The sequence below is a fragment of the Solea solea genome, chromosome 12 (genome assembly GCF_958295425.1).
Source record: "Solea solea chromosome 12, fSolSol10.1, whole genome shotgun sequence".
In the NCBI taxonomy this organism is placed as follows: Eukaryota; Metazoa; Chordata; class Actinopteri; order Pleuronectiformes; family Soleidae; genus Solea; species Solea solea.
Genome location: NC_081145.1, coordinates 13,069,598 through 13,090,369, shown reverse-complemented (window position 1 = coordinate 13,090,369; position 20,772 = coordinate 13,069,598). Strand labels below are relative to the sequence as shown.

General features: G+C 40.0%; 1 protein-coding gene across 7 annotated transcripts; it reads left to right on the top strand.

The window, feature by feature from the left end:
• The first annotated feature begins 1,918 nt into the window (after nt 1–1,918).
• ano5a (anoctamin 5a) lies at nt 1,919–20,422 on the top strand. Of its 7 annotated transcripts, none has more exons than XM_058644916.1 (22): nt 1,919–2,171; nt 5,313–5,380; nt 6,341–6,448; nt 6,667–6,708; nt 9,724–9,831; nt 10,726–10,794; nt 10,909–11,193; nt 11,406–11,525; nt 11,707–11,822; nt 11,913–12,047; nt 12,147–12,252; nt 12,377–12,437; nt 12,726–12,877; nt 13,149–13,229; nt 14,687–14,915; nt 15,060–15,238; nt 15,357–15,454; nt 15,987–16,117; nt 16,697–16,902; nt 17,000–17,199; nt 17,626–17,731; nt 18,509–20,422. In XM_058644916.1, exons 1-22 carry the CDS (start codon nt 2,102–2,104, stop codon nt 18,737–18,739), a joined length of 2,901 nt encoding a protein of 966 aa, XP_058500899.1. In that variant the 5' UTR covers nt 1,919–2,101; the 3' UTR covers nt 18,740–20,422. The 7 variants fall into 7 exon arrangements, with proteins under 7 accessions (XP_058500899.1, XP_058500898.1, XP_058500897.1 ...); XM_058644915.1 differs by lacking the exon at nt 13,149–13,229 and adding an exon at nt 13,611–13,685 and having other exon boundaries at nt 6,311–6,448; XM_058644914.1 differs by having other exon boundaries at nt 6,311–6,448.
• The last annotated feature ends 350 nt before the right edge of the window (nt 20,423–20,772 follow it).

Genomic DNA, 20,772 nt, shown 5'->3' with positions numbered 1-20,772 from the left:
TTTTTGTTAATAGATACTAAATAGGGTCATAAAAATCTATTATAAATATTAGATGTAATAACATATTTTGTCATCATTTTTGATTCAAATAACCAAAGCCTGCTGAAAAAGGCTGGATTTATAAGCTATACTGTATCATCTTAACCTGATCCATGCAGGATTGCCACAAAATTATTCATCCATCCAGTCATTGTCTACCACTTTATCCTCCACATGGGTCATGGGGGGCTGCCGGTGCCAATCCCAGCTGACATAGGGTGAAAGTTATAGGGGTACACCTTCGACAGGTCACCAGTCCATCACAGGGACACACAGAGACAAAAAAACCCTGCCACAAAATTAATAAAAAGTAATATTTATTTGTTAAACTCGCCTTATTAGACGATATCTTGTGGCATTACATCGAAAATGTAAATCTTATTCCCCTCTAACACTGTGTTACATGAGCTTCACTTCAGTCCCACTTCCACATCAAACAGAGTCATAAAAAAGCTTCTTCACTGTAATCTGTGTAATTTTCAGTGGTGGAAGCCATACTTCCATTTCTCTGTGTCTGATCAACCATTTCATACTTGAACTCCACTCCATTACATTAAAAACAAGCAGTGGGATAAGGCCGACCTCATACGTTTGTGAGCTAATTATTTGATTTCCCATCATAGAATCCCCAGCATGTGAATTCTACTGCACTGACCTATTTCTGTTACTCATCCTTTCTCTTTGACGGTGAAAAGAAAGAAAAACTAACATGTCAGACGGGTGGCCCACCGTGCCCTGTTATTAAACCTGATTTTTTACCATTAGTCTTGGAGCCCTTGGAAAGGCGTGCACACCCAGGAGGAGAGGACCCACATGTCAGGAGCAGGAGCAGAGGTGATATGAGACTGAAGAAAAAGTGGTCAGGAAAATAAGCGCCTGTATTTCTGTACTTGGCCACACCCCGCAGTGGAGGACAACATACAGTAATTACACCAGTGCAGGATTGTGTAAACCACATGAAGGGTGACAGAGGAGGCTGCTACTAAATTTGACTAGAGCTTGAAGTACAGAGTGAGGAGGTGACTGGGAGGAGCAAAGAAAAGCTGCTGACAGACCCTTTACTGGACTCCCTGTCCCATGGAGGAACAGACATAAAAACTGTGTTAATGAATGAGAGGAAGATGGAGAAGAAAGAGGTTGATTTTAAAACAACACCCTGAACGAAACAACCAAACACTGCCAAATGATCCATTAGAGTCCATGATCTTCGGTCTGATTTCTCTCTAAAAATCCCAAAGGAATATACTCATAAACCTTTTAAAAATGCATTTATTGTAGAATCCTTGATAAGACTCAGTTTGAGAAAGGCACGAGTTAACAGGCTAATGTGGTTGCAGCTCCTGGAGGCACTCACTCTGGACATTTTGCTAAACAAATTGAATTTATACGTAAGCAAATGACTTATCTAAGGGACACAGAGCATCTTATCTAATTCAAATGAGTATCTTTTATTTGTACTGACACAGAAAATTGGCTGACCTGCCTCTTTACCCATGAATTATATGTTTTGGGGTAACAGTTCAACATTTTTAATTAATGTTCATACAAAATCGACACAAAATAAATGTATTTCTCAGACTTGGAAATGATGATGTTCTCAAATGTCTTGTTTTGTCCACAAATTAAAATGATTCAGTTTAATGATTTCTTTGGTACATGGAGCAAATAAACCAAAACATTTTTATCAGAAAGTTTGTTTTGAACCGATTAATCGATGGTCAAAAAAGTGACGATTAATCGAATAATCGCTGCAGCGCTAATTACGAGCTACTGTAACATGTTTTTTTAGGAGTGCATGTAGACGTGTGTGTGTGTGTGTGTGTGTGTGTGTGAGAGGAACCGTTGGTCCGCAGAGTGGAGCAGCCACTCCCATCACTGAACTCCCTGAGCTGCAGAACTGATGCAGCCGCAGTCCACGCTGTGACTGTCTGTGGGTGAAGGAGAGCCACTGTGAGCCGGTCTGAGCTCAGGCGGGACAGAAATAGTCCTAATAGCTCGGGAGTTTTTCCACGCTGTCGATGACGACAGGTCGGCACGGCTTGACTACAACTTTACACTCAACATGCATCGAATAACGGGCAAAGCGGGAGGAGACAGTCTGATTGAAATGAGCCCCACAGAGTCTTTCAACGGTGAGTAAAACAAACCACCTTCATTAGAAAAAAACAAACAACAACATAATGCGGCGCCTGTGAAGTAAACAAGTTCATTTGTGTTCAGAAATTGGCGAATATATAAAATGAATTCCGACATAAATGTAAGGTTGGCATACGACAAATATTGAAATAACATGTAAACTCTTTAAATGTCAGCATTCACAAGCTTCAAGAACTGAAATACCACAACATTAACAACATGTGAACTGTTCCTTAGACATACAGTAGGTAGGACGTTTAAAACTTTATTTTGGTGCCGTTTACTCCACTATTTAAAGTTTAAAAAAAACTTTCCACTGTGTCCATTCCCCCCTGTGACCACGTCACAGTCTGTATTTCTTGTTGGTTGAAGTGAGACCGTGGCTGGCTGCTGGCCTTCTCACTGGAAACACTCAGTCACTGTAGGCTGCCACTACTACCCTTCTCTGCTCCTGCATGGTTCCGTTTGAAGTTTGAAACATGTGTTTGGACAGAGGCTTGAGTTTTGACCATCTATGGTGTTTGCTGAATGCAGCATGAATCAGCCTGGATGCTCTCCAGTGAAAAATGAGTATCAGTATAAATTGGATTAAAAGGTGTAGTATTTCATCTGGGGCATGGACTGAAATGTTTTGGAGTGTGAGAGTGGAGGTAAATAATCTGTACGGGATCATAGACTGTATTATTCTAATTCTAATGTGTTTATGGTGTCTTAAAATAGTTATCAGTCGAAGCATTTTCACACATCACACTCACGACTACATTAACAGCTAATGGCCATTATTTGGAGGTAGAGATCATACAGTGGTGACTGCGGATGGAAAACAGCTTGCTCCTGTATTACCATTGTATGTGAAACATTTGTTTAGCCTGGTGCTACCAAACATACATTTTAAGAATGTAAATACTCAAAAAGTCATATTAACTATGTATTGTCTAGTGTAGATAACCGATTCAGACTTGAAATAGACAAACAACATAGAGTTTAATCTGAGCCGAAAGCCATAACAAGGGCACGACTGAAGGTCTCAGTGTGCTCACAATCTCTCTGTACTGTATTTACATAGAGATGCCGTCTACACTGAATATACTGCTAATTATCTGTGGTTCATCCAAACAGAACAAGTCATAATTGGATTGTTTGCTCGCTGTACTGTCTTGACATGTGACCCGGTCTGTTAAAGCAGGTGTATATTGTACATCTGCTCCTCAAACTGGCCTCTCTAACATGAGGGAGGATGGATGACTTCCTGCCACAGGAAATCAGACAAAACCCACCCACTGTGTTAATTTACAAAGTAATTAAAGTGAGACTACTAAATTTTCTCTGCCCGGCCTCGGAACATGGCAGTGGTTACATTAAAAATAAGGGATATCAGTGATATTTGCAATTTATTATCAGTATAACTGATGTAGCTTTTTTCCGTGAATAATAAATAATGCACTTGAGGGATACTGTGGTTAGTAAAAACAGGAGACAGCAGCAGCAGCGGCAGCGGCCTTGTGGCACTTCCACTGTGATCAGCTGCTCCTTTAGAAACAAAGCCTCAACTGTGGAGTCCACTCAGTAAGAAAAGACTCCTGGCAACAGCTGAGTGGCAAATAGTGAGAGATGAGTGTAATGCTGTGACCAACTGTGCAAAAATATGCCTAACTGTTGGAGAGGCATTCTCATATGTTATGAAAGAAAGCCATAACAGAGTTTGTCTCATAACAGTTCCTGTGAAAACATTTTTACTGTCTCGCATAAAGAGAATATACATGTTTCAAGTGCTTTCGCTGTACTGCATTATATCAAAGGAGGAAGTGGATAATCAGCCGTCTCCACTGCATTTCCATTCTGTCACATCTCAAACAATGTTAGAATACAGTGTCTACAAATGAAAATAATCATTGCATATTGGATGGTGTTTTTAAATCAGTTTTTTTAAAGAGACAGGGGTACACGGTGGAGCACTGGTTTACATCCCGGCTCAGGCCTTTCTGTGTGTGCTTTTATGAAAATAATCATTAGTTGCAGCGCTAGTGGGATTCTCTGATTTCCTACCACAGTCTAAAAACATGCAGGTTAACTGGAAACTCTAAATTGACCATAGATGTGAACGTTTGTTCTTCTCAGTGTGTTTGTCCTGAAATGGACAGGCGACCTGTCCATGGTGTACCTCGCATTTCACCTTATGTCAGCTGGAATGAACATCGATAAAGTCTATGAATACAAATAAATCAGTAAATATGAGTAAATATGTCCGATATTAAGTATACCTAGCCAATTTATGTTTAATTCTTCCAATGTCTTCATTCATGCTTGCGTTTCCTCCAGCTGTTACATTTTAGTCTGTGAGACATTATCAGAAGTCCAACTAAATAACCACTGGAGAAACCGTCAAGCCACAGTATATAAAGTTGATATAAAAAGTCAAGCCACAGCACATTCCAGTTTTGCTGCTTCTATAGAAGATATTCCTCCATCGTTGTTGACTTGGTCTGTTGTAATATATAGATGGAAAACGTTGTAGGCTTGAATGTTCATTTCAAGTCTGGTTAAGTGCATTCTCTGTGTTGAGCCCAGACTAAATATAACCTCAGAGAGACTTTCATTAAAGTGCTTGCATTTCTATTTAAAAACACTGACACGCAAGCTGAAACAAGCTTTTGCCTCCTATTTTTTGTTTTTTATTATACTTTTTATTGATAATGCCTTTGTCCTCTACTCTGCCATTTGTGTATGCAAATGCTTGAATGTACACTGGACAGTTAAAAGTTATTTGAACAGGCAAAAGAAGATCTTTATCACAGTTAATGCCATGTTTCATCTCACACTTTCATTCCCAAACTTATCTGGGAGGAACATTCGACTTCACAATGTCAGTCCCGCTGTGGTAGAACTGCACCACAGCAACATGGCTGTGTTTGTGTTCTTTCCCAGTGATCTTGTTAAGTCATGGTGTCTGGCCTGTGGGTGCAGGGCCACAAAAAGCTGCTGTACAAATATAGACCACGACATTCTCTTAACACAGGCAGCTGTTCACATACATGAAACTCACCTCAAACTCACCTGCAAGTGTCTACAGATTTTTACAGTGGTCATAAATAACATGTATTTATGTTTCATGTGGCCTTTATGTTATTGTCTTGCAGATGATATAAATGGCTACCACCAACACGCCTCATCCAGCTCAGGATCGCTGCAGCAGGGACAAGCAGCGGTAAACAGCAAACTCACTGCTTGCTTTCATTTGCTCAGCACTGTCACACACTCATTCATGTTATGCTCCTCATTCTGATTATTCTGCATATTTTTTGATGTTGTGAACATACTGTGTATCAGCAACCTAAATATGTGAAGACATGACCTTCCTAAACAGCTTCCCATGAATAATAAACAATAGGTCTCTGTTCGGCACTTATCGTAGCTTCATTTCCACCTCACCTCCTGTTCACATCTTAGCAGGAAGGTCATTGTGCATGTGCCAGGAGTTGAACTTAGACTTTCTCCCTCCCTTGCCTTCCTCCACTTTAGAGTTTAGTCGTATCATTTGAAACAATTTAAACAATTAATATTCCAATTAACTGTGGAATACTTGTTTGAAACAATTTATATCTTTAAGTCCTCAACCTTGCATTAGAATATTATTTTATCACATCATGTCCAGTGTGTAGAATTTCTGGGACTCTACTGTAACAACAGAAAATTAAAAGCAGTCACGTTTTCAATAGCTGGTTGCAATATATAATTTCACCCCTAGGTGTCACTAAATCCCACATCCTGGTCTTGTTAATGTTTTGATGGTTTTGTGTACAATAAATCCATTACATGAAAGTACAATAGCACTTTATAGTTTGGCGTAATTGAAGCACTTACTTACTTGTTTGTACCCAAATGTTGAAATGCCCTTTGGATAAAAGCGCCTGCTAATGACATGTCATGTAATGTAATGTAACAATAACCTGAAGCAGACAAAATTATATCACAAATTAGTCGAAATTGCAATAGCATTTCACTGGAATCGGATAAACAAGAGTTTAGCTTGTTCACACCACAATGAATAGTCTCAGTTTTGAGAGAAAAATGTGTTTTTATAATTCCACATAACAGTTTTAAACCTGTCAGAGATAACTCTTATGCTTCTGTCCAGTCCTCTTTAACGCCTGATGTGTGTTTTGAGACCTGTGAGTCTCTCTGCAGCAGCCTGGCCTCCCTGGCCCAGTCTGACCACAGCGACAGTCTCCAGACTGAGGCTGAGACGTTAGAGCGAATCAGTACTTTGACCGGGGTAAGACGCCAGTCAGGGGCACAGATGCATGTTGCTGTGTCAGTGTCTGTCTGACTGAAAATATTCACTGGTTTCCTGAGTGAAGTGTATGAGAATAATCCATATCTAAACACAACATAAGTGTGGAGTGTCTGACACTGCTTCAGTTTTAGGTATATGTTGTTGAATTTGTCACGTTTTTTCGACTTTTCCTCACTCTCCACTCAATTCTTCCACAGCTGTGGAGGAAGCGGGCTCTCTTTCTGAAGTTTCGTTCCAGGGTATGGCATGGTAAAAGAGGCTTGTGATGTGATGCTTCTTTATGCAAATGTCTGCCTGCCAGGCTTTACTGCCCTCTTGAAAAAACAAAAGTTTGTCCAGTGCAATGAATCCTCAGAAATCCCAGCTTGGATATTGGAGCTGAAATCAATATGCACATCTAGGCAGAGAGCAGATAGTGGTTTCAGGGGGGAGCATGTTGTTTTCTGCAGAGAGTAATGGAAAACATGCTGGCATGAGCTATACTCAGTGTTGGTGTGTCATGAGAGTTCATTAAATATGGAAAAGGCCTTTTCACTTGCTTTACTCTCACCTGTGATAATCTTCTGCTTCAGTGAAGACAGAGCAATGGCCTTGTTGTATTACGGTGTAATTAGAACACACACAGGCGTGCACATGCTTTGTACACTGTAGTTGCCGTTTGCCTGACTGTATTTGTATATGCTTTTGTGTGTGTGTGTGTGTGTGTGTGTGTGTGTGTGCTTACACAGTATACAGTCTATACTGTAATCATGACTCTGCCTTGAGCTCAGGACAGGACAGACTTTTGCTGTGGTTAACCACATACTGTACTGAAGGGCTTATTTTTATTTCATAAAACATGGTCTTGCTTAAACAGTGTGTACCCCCCATTTTAATGAAAAGTCTAATCATTACCCTTTCTAACAGTGGCTAATCTTAAAAGAAAATAAAAGCCCTGCAATCAGCATTTCCAGTAATCTGGCTCCCTCAACTAAAGGCTACATCAATGCTCAGTAGAAGATCACATCAAGGGGTTTTCAAGGAGAGGCAGCTTCACGTCCATAAATTGTCTCTGTGATCAAGCGGACTGTATAATCCTCCTCCCAAAAGACATGGGAGTGTACACGTCTTGTTTCTTTACAAAATCACAACTCGCAACTGTGTGTGTTGATTTTTCATGTGTATTTTTAGACACTCTTGACGAACCAGATACAGTTTTCCTCAAATCCTGAACATAGGAGTGTCCAGTCTTCACTTTTAACTCGACAGAAAAACACTCTTCTCTTTGTTAAGCCACATTTTGAAGATCGTAATGATTGTAACATAGTGAAGCGCTAGCAGTGTAATACTCTACCACATACTTGGAGAAAAGCATATATAGAGATGCTAGATTTGAAAACCACCCTGCCTGCGACTGAAAGCCTCCATATGTTACACCATGTTCTACATCTGCCCTTCCTACATGAGATAAAATGGAAATGTCAAACGCCCAGTAGTTATGGGTTAGTTAGTGAATGTATAGGGGTCTGTGGCCTCTACCAGCTTTACTTAGCAGAGGCTGCTCCGTGCATATGCACTGATTCCATATGGCTGATCTGTAATTACGGCAAATGAGAGAGTCTCTGCAGCAACGTCCCATTTAAAGACAGCACCCAACCTGCCATGGTCAACATGGTTCAATCTAGGGAGGTAATGCAGACCAGTGGTTAGAGCATATTTATAACTTGGGCTAAGAAAAAGGAAAGAAAGGAACACATAGACAAAGAAGCTTAGGAGAGTTAATACAGTAGGAACCATGTATGTAGAGAGTTTCATGAACGATCATTTGCATTCATAGTATTTATTGGCAGGTAAAACATAAAGGACAACCAAAATGCAACAAACAAACAAATACACAAATAGAAAGAGGCAAATCAAATCAAATTTTAGATCAAAACTGCAGTTTGAAAAAATTGCAAATTGCAAAGGCCACAATTGAATTATTCTACTTTAGATTGTTCTATGCTCTGTGTCAGTTTAAATACGTAACATAAGAGTAAGAAACAATTGATGTTTCTTCACCCGTATACTTTAATTTATTAAGTTCTCATTCTTGCTTTAGAGTATAGTAGTAAATATTTTGTGATATCGCAGTAAATATGGAGCTAGAGCTTGACTTCATAATCAAATTGTGATGATTAGCAGTCATTTTAGAGAAGATCTCAGCAGCAGCTGGTGGCTGCCATTCCTCCACCATGCTGATGTCATCTATAGGAGTCTCCTTTCTCCTGCCCTGTGCTCCCTCCTCGTCTCCATCTTTTTTCTTTTTTTTTTGTCTGGATGTCTGAGCAAGTGAGGGCTTGTGGTGGGAGGTGAGTGGATTGGCTGCAGCTCCTCTGACTGCGGGATCAGAGCAGGGAGAGTGAGAGGAGCAGTGCTTTCAGAGCCGGTTTCAGAGCTCTGATCCCTGAAGAAAGGCACTTTCCTGTTGGTTGTTCTATTGATGCATCATAACCATAAAGGGAATGGAATATGGAGGTAAAGTGATCTTCCTTTCCTCCCCCATAAGCATTAGACTGACAGATCTGTTCAGTCAGAACTGCAGTGCAGTATAGGAGGGTCGTTGTAGTTTTTGTTAAATGTGTGAGTCACCAGCGCTCCTGTGTAGGTTGTTTCTGTTGTGATGTGTTATGATGACAGTTGGGTTGCATGGGTTATTTTTAGCTTTGTGGACAGCTGAAGCAGAGAGTCAGGGCTTCCCGTCCTGCCGTAAAGCATTTCCCTGCAGTTCATTTCTCCTCAAGCCTGCAGCCGTTAGCATTAGCTCATGCTTGGAATTTCTTGAGTCACCATTACAAGTGCTTTCACTGAGGGTTTCATAGAGAAGCACTGGCAAATCAAGCCATTATCTACTGCATAGTGTGGGCGTGTCGTCCTGTACAGATCCTTTCACATATAATCTTCTGTTAAACTAGTTGACAGATCTAAAATCAAAGCATTCTGGATATGCTATGATACAAAATACAGTTTTAAAATATGTTATGTCATTCTGTATAAAGAGCAACATGACACACCTGAGCCATGTCCGATTCCCTTCATTTATCTCATGCTGCGTTTGGAGTGAATTTATGATGATTGTGTTTTTGTGGTGTGGACGCCTTGTTTTGGGGTTTTGCCACTGACATAATTGTTTGGCCCATTGGTCGATTGCGGTGAATGCATCCATCTGTTGAGCTGATGCTGCACCAGTTCATGTTTTAAATGTGGTGACGTCTCCCCTGTCTGTTTTTGAACAGATTGACAAACATCAGCAAAGTAAAGACTCTGTATTCTTCCGCGATGGGTTACGTAGGATAGATTTTGTCCTGTCCTACGTCGATGACAAAGACGGCGAGAAGAAACTGGTAAGAAATAACTTAATAATAACTAACTAACTACTTTTTCCCAATTCATTGACTGGAAAAAAACATAATGCTTCACAATCAGAATCACTAGCTATTAGAAGTAGCTAATTAACATTCAAGGAATGCACTCACAGCCCACAGTGTGTCTCATAGCATACCCTAAATACCACAACACGGATAAAACGCGATAATCTGTTTCCTCAGATTGTATCAGTTGTTTTCTCAGTGAATAATTTTAGGAGTCTCACTGCTACACTGACATAGATACGCAGACACATTTTCTTTGATAATCAATTTCAAGCTATTTCCATGGCATCTGTAGTCACATGGTTGTGTGGCTCTGTCAGGAAATAAAGACTTGCTGAAAGACTTTAAGTGTTTAAAGCTTAGCTGTTACTCTTCTCATGTGGATGTTACCACTCTTCAGGTATGTGGGAGTATGTCACAGCTGACTCAGATGTTGGCTTCTGCTTCATCAGCCAGTCAACACGTTGACCTCTAGCCTGGTCAGGAAGAACTCATTTTTTCCAGTGACTGAGGAAGGCCAAGCAGGAGGCCACTTCCTGTGATTTATCCCTGTGTTGTGTAACCGGGGTTGCATATTTTAGATTAGATTTCATGACAGTTTATACTATAACAACATGGACAAGTAACCTTACTCATTTTAATTTAGGAGTTAAAGCAGTGTGAATCTTGTAAATAAGTGTGATTTACTGTAGTTGTTCCTTTAATTTTTCTGAGAAGTATATCTTATATTATTATATTAACCTTTTTAGTTTTAAGTAAGTGTTGTTATTTTAAATGTGTAGACTTTATTTCAGTTTTGTACATATTGTGTCTGTATGTCTCATAATGTAAATACTGTTATATTATCTATTTTATTTTATTTTGAAGGAGAGGAGGAAGTATTATGAGGACAATTTGGTAAAGGTTGGTCTGGAGCTTGAGACAGAAGATAAATCGGTAAGACATACTATATTTACTTATCACATATTTATGTTTTTCACTTGCTTGTGCTATTTTCTCACATCACTTTGTGACATTAATTGTGTACATTTTCTCATCGCTGATCATCAGGAGTCAGAGGATGGAAAGACTTATTTTGTGAAGGTCCACGCGCCATGGGAAGTGTTGGCCACCTACGCAGACGTACTGAAGATCAAGGTTCCGTTCAAGGTCAACGACATCCCCGACAACAGCGAGATGCCCATGAACTGGCTGTCCACCCCCTTTCGTCTGCCGGAGCAGATCATGCATCCTGAGCCAGACTTTTTCACAGCTCCTTTCAACAAGAGCAAGTCTGACTTCTTCCTCATCGATGACAAAGACACATTCTTTCCACCATCCACTCGCAACAGGATAGTAAGAATGCTTTTCACTCATGGCTCTCTTATCTTGTTTAAAACCTTGAAGTTGAATTTATTTGCAGGAATTTTGGAAGTAAGGTTAGGAAGTGGAATAACTATTAAATTAAGTTACTCCTATTTATTGCAAAGAATGTAAGGTCAATGTTCTTCAAACGTTTGTGAATAGAGAAGCAGTTTCTTATGCTCTGTTTCTCTCTCCCCACTCAGGTCTACTATATCCTTTCCCGCTGTTCATACTTGAGGGATGAATGTGCAGATAAAGACAAGAAGGGAATCAAGAGGTTACTCAACAATGGCACCTACACTGCTGCCTTTCCCCTGCATGATGTGAGCCTCTTTTTATGGTGAACCTTTGATTCGTTGTCACTGGAGAAAGAGAAGTTTTCACTGGGATGTGTGCTCTTCGACATCTGACAGTAACATCCTGTTGGAGGCAGTGTTACGTGTCACAATGCATGGATGAATAATGCACCAAATGTGGTAGTGACCGGTGTTTCTGTGCCTGCAGTGTCGATACTGGACAAAATCGAAGGATCCCAACTGTGAAAGTGAGAGAAACAATCTCTACAAACACTGGGCAGGATTTATCTCTTTCTTCAAGGAGCAGCCCCTCAATCTCATCAGGCAAGATCTGAAAACGAAGATGTCATGTCTGATCTCATGTGTACTCACTCATCATTTGACGTTGTTTTTTGTCCTTTTTCCCTTCAACAGGAAGTATTATGGGGAAAAGATTGGCATTTATTTTGCGTGGCTAGGTTTCTACACGGAGATGCTTTTGTTTGCTGCAGTTGTGGGGACAATTTGTTTCATCTACGGACTCCTCACTTACGACGACAATGAGTGGAGGTGAGTTTCACAAGTCACACTAGCCTGTTATGTAACTGTGTCATTAGGAGTGGATCTACTGCTCCTTTGTAAATAAACACAACCCTCATGTCTCATCAGTAAAGAAATATGTAGTGAGGAGATTGGAGGCCATATTGTCATGTGTCCACTGTGTGATAAGAAATGTGGCTACTGGAAACTCAACACAACGTGCCACTCCTCATGGGTGAGACTTGTTTATATTCATGCATTCATTTTCTGCCTTCGTTTGTGACATTAAAAAACAAACAAAATGTAAACAAGTCTGGTTTTCATTACCTGATCGTTTGTTAATCATGCTCTCCTTTCAGCAATCACACCTGTTTGACAATGTGGGAACGGTGTTCTTTGCCATATTCATGGGGATTTGGGGTGAGTTAAAATGTCCCCTCTTTGCATTATTTTTAAACCAGTGCACCACCTAGTGGGAGCTGTTGAAGAATTAGCAGTCATCATTTTGTTTTCAAGGAACCAGTTCAGTCATTGACAAATGACAAAATAGCATCTTGTCTTATTTGCTGAGGTTTTTACAATCTGACACTCATATATGTCAATATAATAGTGTTAAGTGGGGTCAATGTAGAGTAACTAATAAATCAAGGTTGTTTTTGTTTGCTTGTTTTGTTACGATGCATCTGTTCTTGTTGAATTTATTTTCAGTGACTCTATTTCTGGAGTTCTGGAAGAGACGGCAGGCCCGACTCGAGTACGAGTGGGATCTGGTGGACTTTGAGGAGGAGCAACAGCAGCTGCAGCTTCGGCCCGAGTATGAGACCAAGTGCACCAACCGCAAGATGAACCGCATCACGCAGGTGTTTGTGTTCTCATGAAATATACGAATATACTGTGTTATACGTGTCCATAAGGCTTTACCAGACAGTATACCTTCATAAATCTACTGTATAGAATGTAATGCAGTTAAAGGATCTGTTGTATTCATTCAATGTAGGTTCTTCAGGATTGGTTGCATCCAGTCATTAGTGCAGTCCCTGTGTAAAATGTTGGTTTGTGGCAGACACAGACGTGAAACAAATACAAACCGGGTGCTGTAATTTGCTGTGACTGCATTCACCTCATCTTTAGGAATCAGAGTGGGTTCTTAACAGGACTGCTACAGACATAATGGGGAAATTGTGTCTGTGCTGGGCCACCGTGATGCTCTGGGTAAGGGAGGAACTTATGTGGAATGTCGCTGTTGGTGAGGGAGAGGTTTTGGTGTGGTGCATTTGCGTGGATAACAAACATATCTGGAAAGACTTTGGGGCACAAATTTCCCTCTCCACTGCATTACAGTTTGTCTGGTTGGTCGGTGTCTTTTAAATAAAGCATAACTTCACTGGGAGAATGCTACTGTAGATGAAAGAAATTGACTCGGGCTAAAATGTCTACATGCAAACACAAAGTCTGATTGGGCTACTTTTTTTTTTTTTTTTCTCTTATCTGAGGTTAGTGGTTATTAAAGGAACCTGGCCTAAAGCTGTCTTTTCAGGATATAACAAGTGGTTACTGACAACTGTGTCCATGCTTTGCTTGCTTATGATGTAGGAAATGGAGCCATACTTACCTATAACAAGCAAGTGTGCACGCTTATGTCTGTCTGGAGCCACTGTCATTTTCTGGGTGAGCATTGTGTCTTTGGTACACTTCTATTATAATTTTTTTTAATTTTCTATCTTCCACCCAATGTTGTTTGTGTTTCCCATCATACTGTTCATTATCATCATCATCATCATCATCGTAATTACAGTGAACAGTATCATGTGATCAGAGCCAGTATGTGTAAACCTAAGAAACACAGGTCACTTCACTAAAGCTGCTATCAGTGATCCTTTCTCTAACCTCATGTCTGTTGCTGTGATCAGGATTCTCCTCTCTCCTACTGTATCTATGTCACCCCATGAATGCACGTCAACAAACTGCCTAAGGCTACATCGATACTACTATATTGTCATTTTAAAATAAGATGAGTGTTTTAGCTCAAAATCAGGAGAGAGAGCAGAGCTTGGCATTCACAACTGATAGTCCAGTTGTTAAGATAGTCAAGATCCTGGCAGAAAGTGAACATGGATAATTGTGTCCTCATCCAAATGTCTGCTTTAGTGATCATAATTAATGTATTTCTTATAAAAAAATGGAGTAATGACGATGTAGCCTAACCAGAAGGGCACAGATGATCTGACTCGATTGTGAAATTGTGAAAACTAGATGAGATGAGAGACCACAGTGATAGAAATATAATATATATAATATAAAGAGTTATTTAAAATTTTGAAAAAAGGATTTCACTGACGGCAACTTTAAAAGTGGGGACCAAGTCACGTGTCAAATATTTGTGCTTGGTTTTTACACTGAATTCAAATAACAATGTTTAAATTCCAATTTTTTGAACTATGATCCATTAAGACCTGCAGTTTTACACACACCAGCTCAGAATCTGTTGATGATGGATGGTTATATGTACTGTTTTTTTGGGGCATGCGTGTACAGCTCAGGCTTCACCTTGTTGATGAATATGTCTTCATATGGTTGTGTGTGATGTTCTCACTTCTTACTCGTTGCCTTGTGACTCGCTCTGCCGTGCAGTTGTCTTTCATGTTGCCACTGTTGTCTCTGTCCTGAAGATCTCATTGATCATTGCCTGCATCATTGGGGTGATAGCGTACCGCCTGGCAGTGTACGCGGCCTTTGCCAGCATCATGAAGGACAGCCCCACCACCAAGGTGCAGGTGGTCGGCGCCTATATCACGCCACAGCTGGCCACCTCTGTCACCGCCTCCTGCATCAACTTTGTCATCATCATGATCCTCAACCTCATGTATGAGAGAGTGGCTGTTTGGATCACTGACATGGGTGAGGGCCAGAGTGGGAGAATGTATCCAAAATGACTGCATGTATCCACACATCAATGTGTGCAGTGCTGGTGAAAATATGTTGTTCTGTGTATTTAAAGTCTTTCATTTATTATTATTATAATTTTTTTTTACTATGTGGCAGAGATTCCAAAGACACACCTGGAGTATGAGAACAAACTGACAGTGAAGATGTTCCTCTTCCAGTTCGTCAACTACTACTCCTCCTGCTTCTACGTGGCCTTCTTTAAGGGCAAGTTTGTTGGCTATCCTGGAAATTATGCTTATATGTTTGGCGAGTGGAGCCAACTGAGGAACGAAGAGGTACCAGATATAACTACATACAACATAAGCGTTGGTTATTCAGCCTGAGCATATGTTTGAGTTAATTTTTTTTTTTTTTAATTCCTCTGATCCCTGTTCCATCTCAACCTGAATTCAGTGTGACCCTGGTGGCTGCCTGATTGAGTTGACCACGCAGCTGGTGATAGTGATGACTGGTAAACAGGTGTGGGGCAACATACAGGAGGCACTGGTCCCGTGAGTACTGCGACTGACTGTCATCTCTTCATAGCCACTGTTAACAGTTAAAAGTGCTTTATGTAGGAAATGTTGCAGGCTGAAAACTGATTTGGTGTTCTGGTCTGTAGCGCCACCCACCGCCGACCTCCCAATATCACAGCTTGCAGCGCTTCAACATGCAGAAGGCCAGCAGCTATGAGTCAGACATGCTGAATGTCACCAAACTTAAAATGTCACTCACTCTCCCTCCCACAGACACCTTAAACATAGAAAAGCAACATGAGGGTGTGCAATATAGATGTGTAAAATATAAGCAAAGAGGAATTTTAAGACATTATGCCGATGAGGACAATATTCTCATGGACAGGAAAGCAAAACAAGACGGAACAGAAAACTAATATGTGCACTGCTTTTAAACAGTGTGACATGATATATGATATGTGATATGTGGCATATTTTACATACGCCACCTTTAAGTGCTGCTGTATTTTAGTTGACAGAGGATGTTAAATGCTGCCTAAAAAGCTCTCTATCACCCCAATTGCCTCAGGTGGCTGATGAACTGGTGGGGCAGCAGGAGGTCACGAAACCACCCAGAAAGTCTTTACAGCCGCTGGGAGCAGGACCATGATCTGCAGAGCTTCGGACAGTTGGGTCTCTTTGACGAGTACCTGGAAATGGGTAAACATTTATCACTAAATCGATCTGTTTTGAGGAAAAACGTGTAACTTAGGCTGCAATCGAGTCCACTTTAGTGGAGTCAAAATTACAACACCAGGTTTAGTTGTCAAGTAGTTAAACTTATAGAGGCTTTTTAAATGCACAGTATGTCATTTCTGCCTCTAAAATGTAATTAATTCAGGAAGCAGTGTGGTATCATTCATTCATTCATATTTTGGTCTCTTTTGGTTCCCCTGTGTATTTGTGCTTTGCAAAGAGAGCTCATGGAAATGAGTAGTCATGATCAATTAGTAAGAGAAACACACACAATTATTAACTGTCTGTTACCTTGAACAGAAATCAGTTTTCTTGAATGCAGAATAACATATTATATCTTTAATTTTACATATATAGATTATCAAATGAAATACTTTAAATCATACGACTTGGATTACAGTAGCAGCATTGTTATTACCAATGTAATATCATTTGATGTAATGTGTAAGTAAATTGGTTAATAGCTGCAGTGTCCTGAGATCCTGCAGATGGTGCTGTTTCCATCAAACTCTCACACTAACCTTTCCCTTCTCTGTGTCCCAGTTATCCAGTTTGGTTTCATCACACTGTTTGTTGCCTCCTTCCCGCTGGCGCCACTGCTGGCACTTATCAACAACATCATTGAGGTGAGAGTGGATGCCTGGAAGCTCACCACTCAGTTCAGACGTCCAGTGGCAGCCAAGGCCCACAGCATCGGAGCCTGGGAGGAAATCCTCAGTGGGATAGCGGTCCTCTCTGTTGTCACAAATGTCAGTACAAGACGACGTGTTTGCTGCTCATTTGCTAGCCATATATTCAGCTTTATCTGTGGTTTTCCTTCAACTGTTTTGTTTCCTGGCTTTCTAGGCATTCATTGTGGCCTTTACCTCGGACATGATTCCTCGGCTTGTGTACATGTACGCGTACAACGCGGAGAATGAGATGAATATGAAAGGCTACATCAACAACAGCCTGTCCGTGTTTAATATTTCTGGGATCCCTTTGGAGAACAGACCTGAGGAAGGAGAGAGCCCACTGTGGTTCAACAGCTCCATCACTACCTGCAGGTGTGTGTGTGTGTGTGTTTTTATGCGAGACAGAGATATTGTGGATATAAAATGTTATGTGCTATTATATGTGTGGCAAGAAATACTCTGATCATATATTGAAGTAAATGAATTGACACAGTGTTGACATATTATGTTACAAGTAAGGGAGATTAATATTTGAATTCATGTACATCCATGCTAGCAAAGTGTAGTATTTGTTTACAGAACTCTTCATGTACAAAGATATATTACACCAGGTTTATTTAAGACATGCTTGAGCATCACATACACGTGTTGTACGAGTTAATAGTATATAAGATAAAATACAACCTGAATACCTATGATGATTGGCTTTTGCACGAAAAATTCACATTAAGCAACCTTGAATTTGACGCTGTTATGTTTAGAAATCCGCAGACAAATCTGTTCTTTCTTTTTTTACAGGTATCGTGATTACCGCTATCCCTCTGGCCATGAGAAGGAATACTCCCACACCATGCAGTTTTGGCATATTCTGGCTGCCAAACTTGCTTTCATTATCATCATGGAGGTAAGTCTAGGCCTCAGTTTCCTCACAGCACCAGCAACACTTACTGACCACTTCAATGTGTTGAAAATAATAGTTTGCAAGTTGCATTGGGAATTGATGTCGAACTTTTCTCATTCAGCCGGGATTTTGAAAAACAATGGTGCGTTTCCACTGAAATTATCTGGAAAAAAAACTTTCCCTCGACTTCAAACTTTCACTCAAAGAAGTTCCTACTTGCAACAGTTACAGATTACCAGGAACTCTAGAGGGGCTGTGTGCTGAAGAATGCTGATCGGTGGAACACATTAAACAGTCGCAACATTTTTGCGCCTGTTTAAGCCAGTTTGACTGCAATCCACCTTTGAACAAGACCATTCAAAGAAGATGAAGAAAGGAGAACTTCAGGCAAAAGAAAAGACATTCTCGTTCGCAATTGTCTTTGCGAATAACTGTCACACAATTTATGATGCTTGTTCGGCCTTCAACTTCTTCTTCTTACCGCCACCTACTGGACTAAAGATGTAATGTACTGTAGTTTTATTTATAAAGTTGAATTTATTTTTAATTTCAATACATTTTCCATAACTTTGAGGTGTGGTGGAAACGCAAACCACACAGATTACCCAGAATTCTTTTCCTCAGGTAAATTAGTTCCTGGTAATAAAAGTTCCTGGAAATATTGGTGGAAAAGGGGCCCTGCATCATGATGTTGTGTGGAATCAAAAATCAAATCATTGACATGACATTCACATTTAATAATATGCAATACAAATCATGTCGTGTTCTGTTCTTCTACAGCATGTTGCGTTCATGGTCAAGTTCTTTGTAGCCTGGATGATCCCAGATGTTCCTTCTGACGTGAGGGCTCGGGTAAAGAGAGAGCGCTACCTGGTTCAGGAGTATCTTCATAACTACGAAGTGGAGAAGCTGAAGATCCAGCTGAGCCAACAAAGCAACAATGACTGTTCCTGTGAACCCACAATCTATCCACATTTATCTCGACATGAGGTGCTGTCCGAGTGTCTCTAGCCCAACTGACAGTCAGCTGGACACGACAGGATGACACTCTGATATAGTTTGCCCTGCTGGTTTATTATAACACTGACCATCACTTTGCTGTAGTGCCTGTGCTGTTTGTGCAGAACACACACAGACAACATTTCTAAAAGAGCTACGTGGACATCATTCTACTAATCTGCTGATTGTGGAAGTACACACAGGTAAAAGACCAAGTTTCCTTGCATGCTGAACGCTGTCTCATACTTATAGCTTGTCATTCTCTGTGTTGTAGTTAAAGGTAATAAATATATGAGGATACATTCGCTGCAAGGAAAGAAAGAAAACACCAAATAACTTTACCGGTCTTCTTATGACTGGATGCCTTATTTTGAAACCCATTTACCACTGATATCATTTATCTGCTGGTGAAATAACTTTAGGTTTGAAAATGTGTTTGTATGTTCAGCCATATGAAGGGTTCAACTGTCATTTACAGTAAGTTCTACTTGGTTTATTTTTGTTTTTACTTTAAAAAATGCGACTTTTGTCTACTGTGGTCATCACAAGAATGCCTCACACTTTTACCAAATAATTTTTCAGGATAGACTGGCAGTTGAAAGGCCTGGTCTCCTTTTGCTGTGATCTTTTAACAGCCCAACAGTAGCTCTGAACGTTACTTGACATGTGAAGTAGGTTTTGATGAAGACAAATGTGTGCTGCTGTTATTACTGTGAGTAAGGGCAGATCGTGTCCTGCAAGGGCCAGTTGTGGAGCAGTCGTAGCAGCAGCAGCTGTTCACTGTTGACAGTGAGTTTGTGTGTCTGGAGAGAGAAGCAAAAGCTCAGAGAGAGAGTGAAGAGATCCCTTTTTAATGTGCCTCTGTTTACCAACAGATTGGAGCTAATGAAAGCCTGCCCCCCTGTCTACTCAGCTATGTTTGCTTCTAAACACAAAGCACATCAGCCATCGTCTAGTTCTTGTGCCTCTGGTTTCCTCTCTATAGTGAAGGAAAGATACACTTTTTTTTGCACAAAGCACTTAAAAAAACTCACTCCTAAGTGTCTTTGTTGTCCTGAGACAATCTGTCGAAATATTTTTATTTAACTGCAACTGTAATAGTTTTACTGTTGTAAGTTTGTTAGTAGGTAGTAAGTTGTAAGTTGTAAGTTTCGCCTTCTGATTTTATTTATATCAAAGTTGAATGCCAACCTAACTTCTTCTTCTTTTTTTTTTTTAAACTAAATAAAATATATATGTCATATTTATTAGGCTGCACACACATTCAAGTATGGAGAAGATTTTAAGTATTTGAATTTAAATGTAAAGTAGCCAAATGGCTGTGCTTTAAATAAACTCAGGCATCTAAATTGTGTTTGTTTGATGTATGCAGTATATGAAACCACTGTAGCTGAGAGCAATGTTGGACAGTTATTGTTTGCCTTTTGTTTCCATGCCGTGCACTTTGCTAAAATACAAATGCCTGTTGATGCCTTAATAAATCCGGTAAGTCCATTTTCTATTGAACTTCTTTAAATTCACTTTTTCTCATGTCTATGTTACTATCACCATAAATGAAAAGGGTGAACCTGTTTACTGTATGCTTTAAACCTATACATTTAATGTTATCATTTGTTTTTCAGTAATTCTTTTGTAACGTCCCATATAATATTGTGTAATGTAACAAAGACAAAATAAAGAACTTGTTCAACTTCAGTAGTTTGAAATGTTTGGATCGGTTCTAAACACACAAAACCTTCTTGCAGAGGAGAGGAAAGTTTCTGTTCACATAACAGATGGAAATTGAAAAAAACCCCGCTGATAATGTAGTGTTTGCTCACACTCATGGTGGGTGGGATTTATGCCAAAATATGGCATACACACAGTAAACCGCAAACCACACAGCAACATTAAGATAGGAGTCAAGTATCAAGGAGTAAAAGAGGTCATATTAAAAAGAAAACTAAGCAATAAGAGAAAAGGGCAAAACAGTGATGAAAATCCAGTTACCACTGTTGTTATTTATGACAACAACAACTCTGTTACAAATACAGTAATTACAGTAA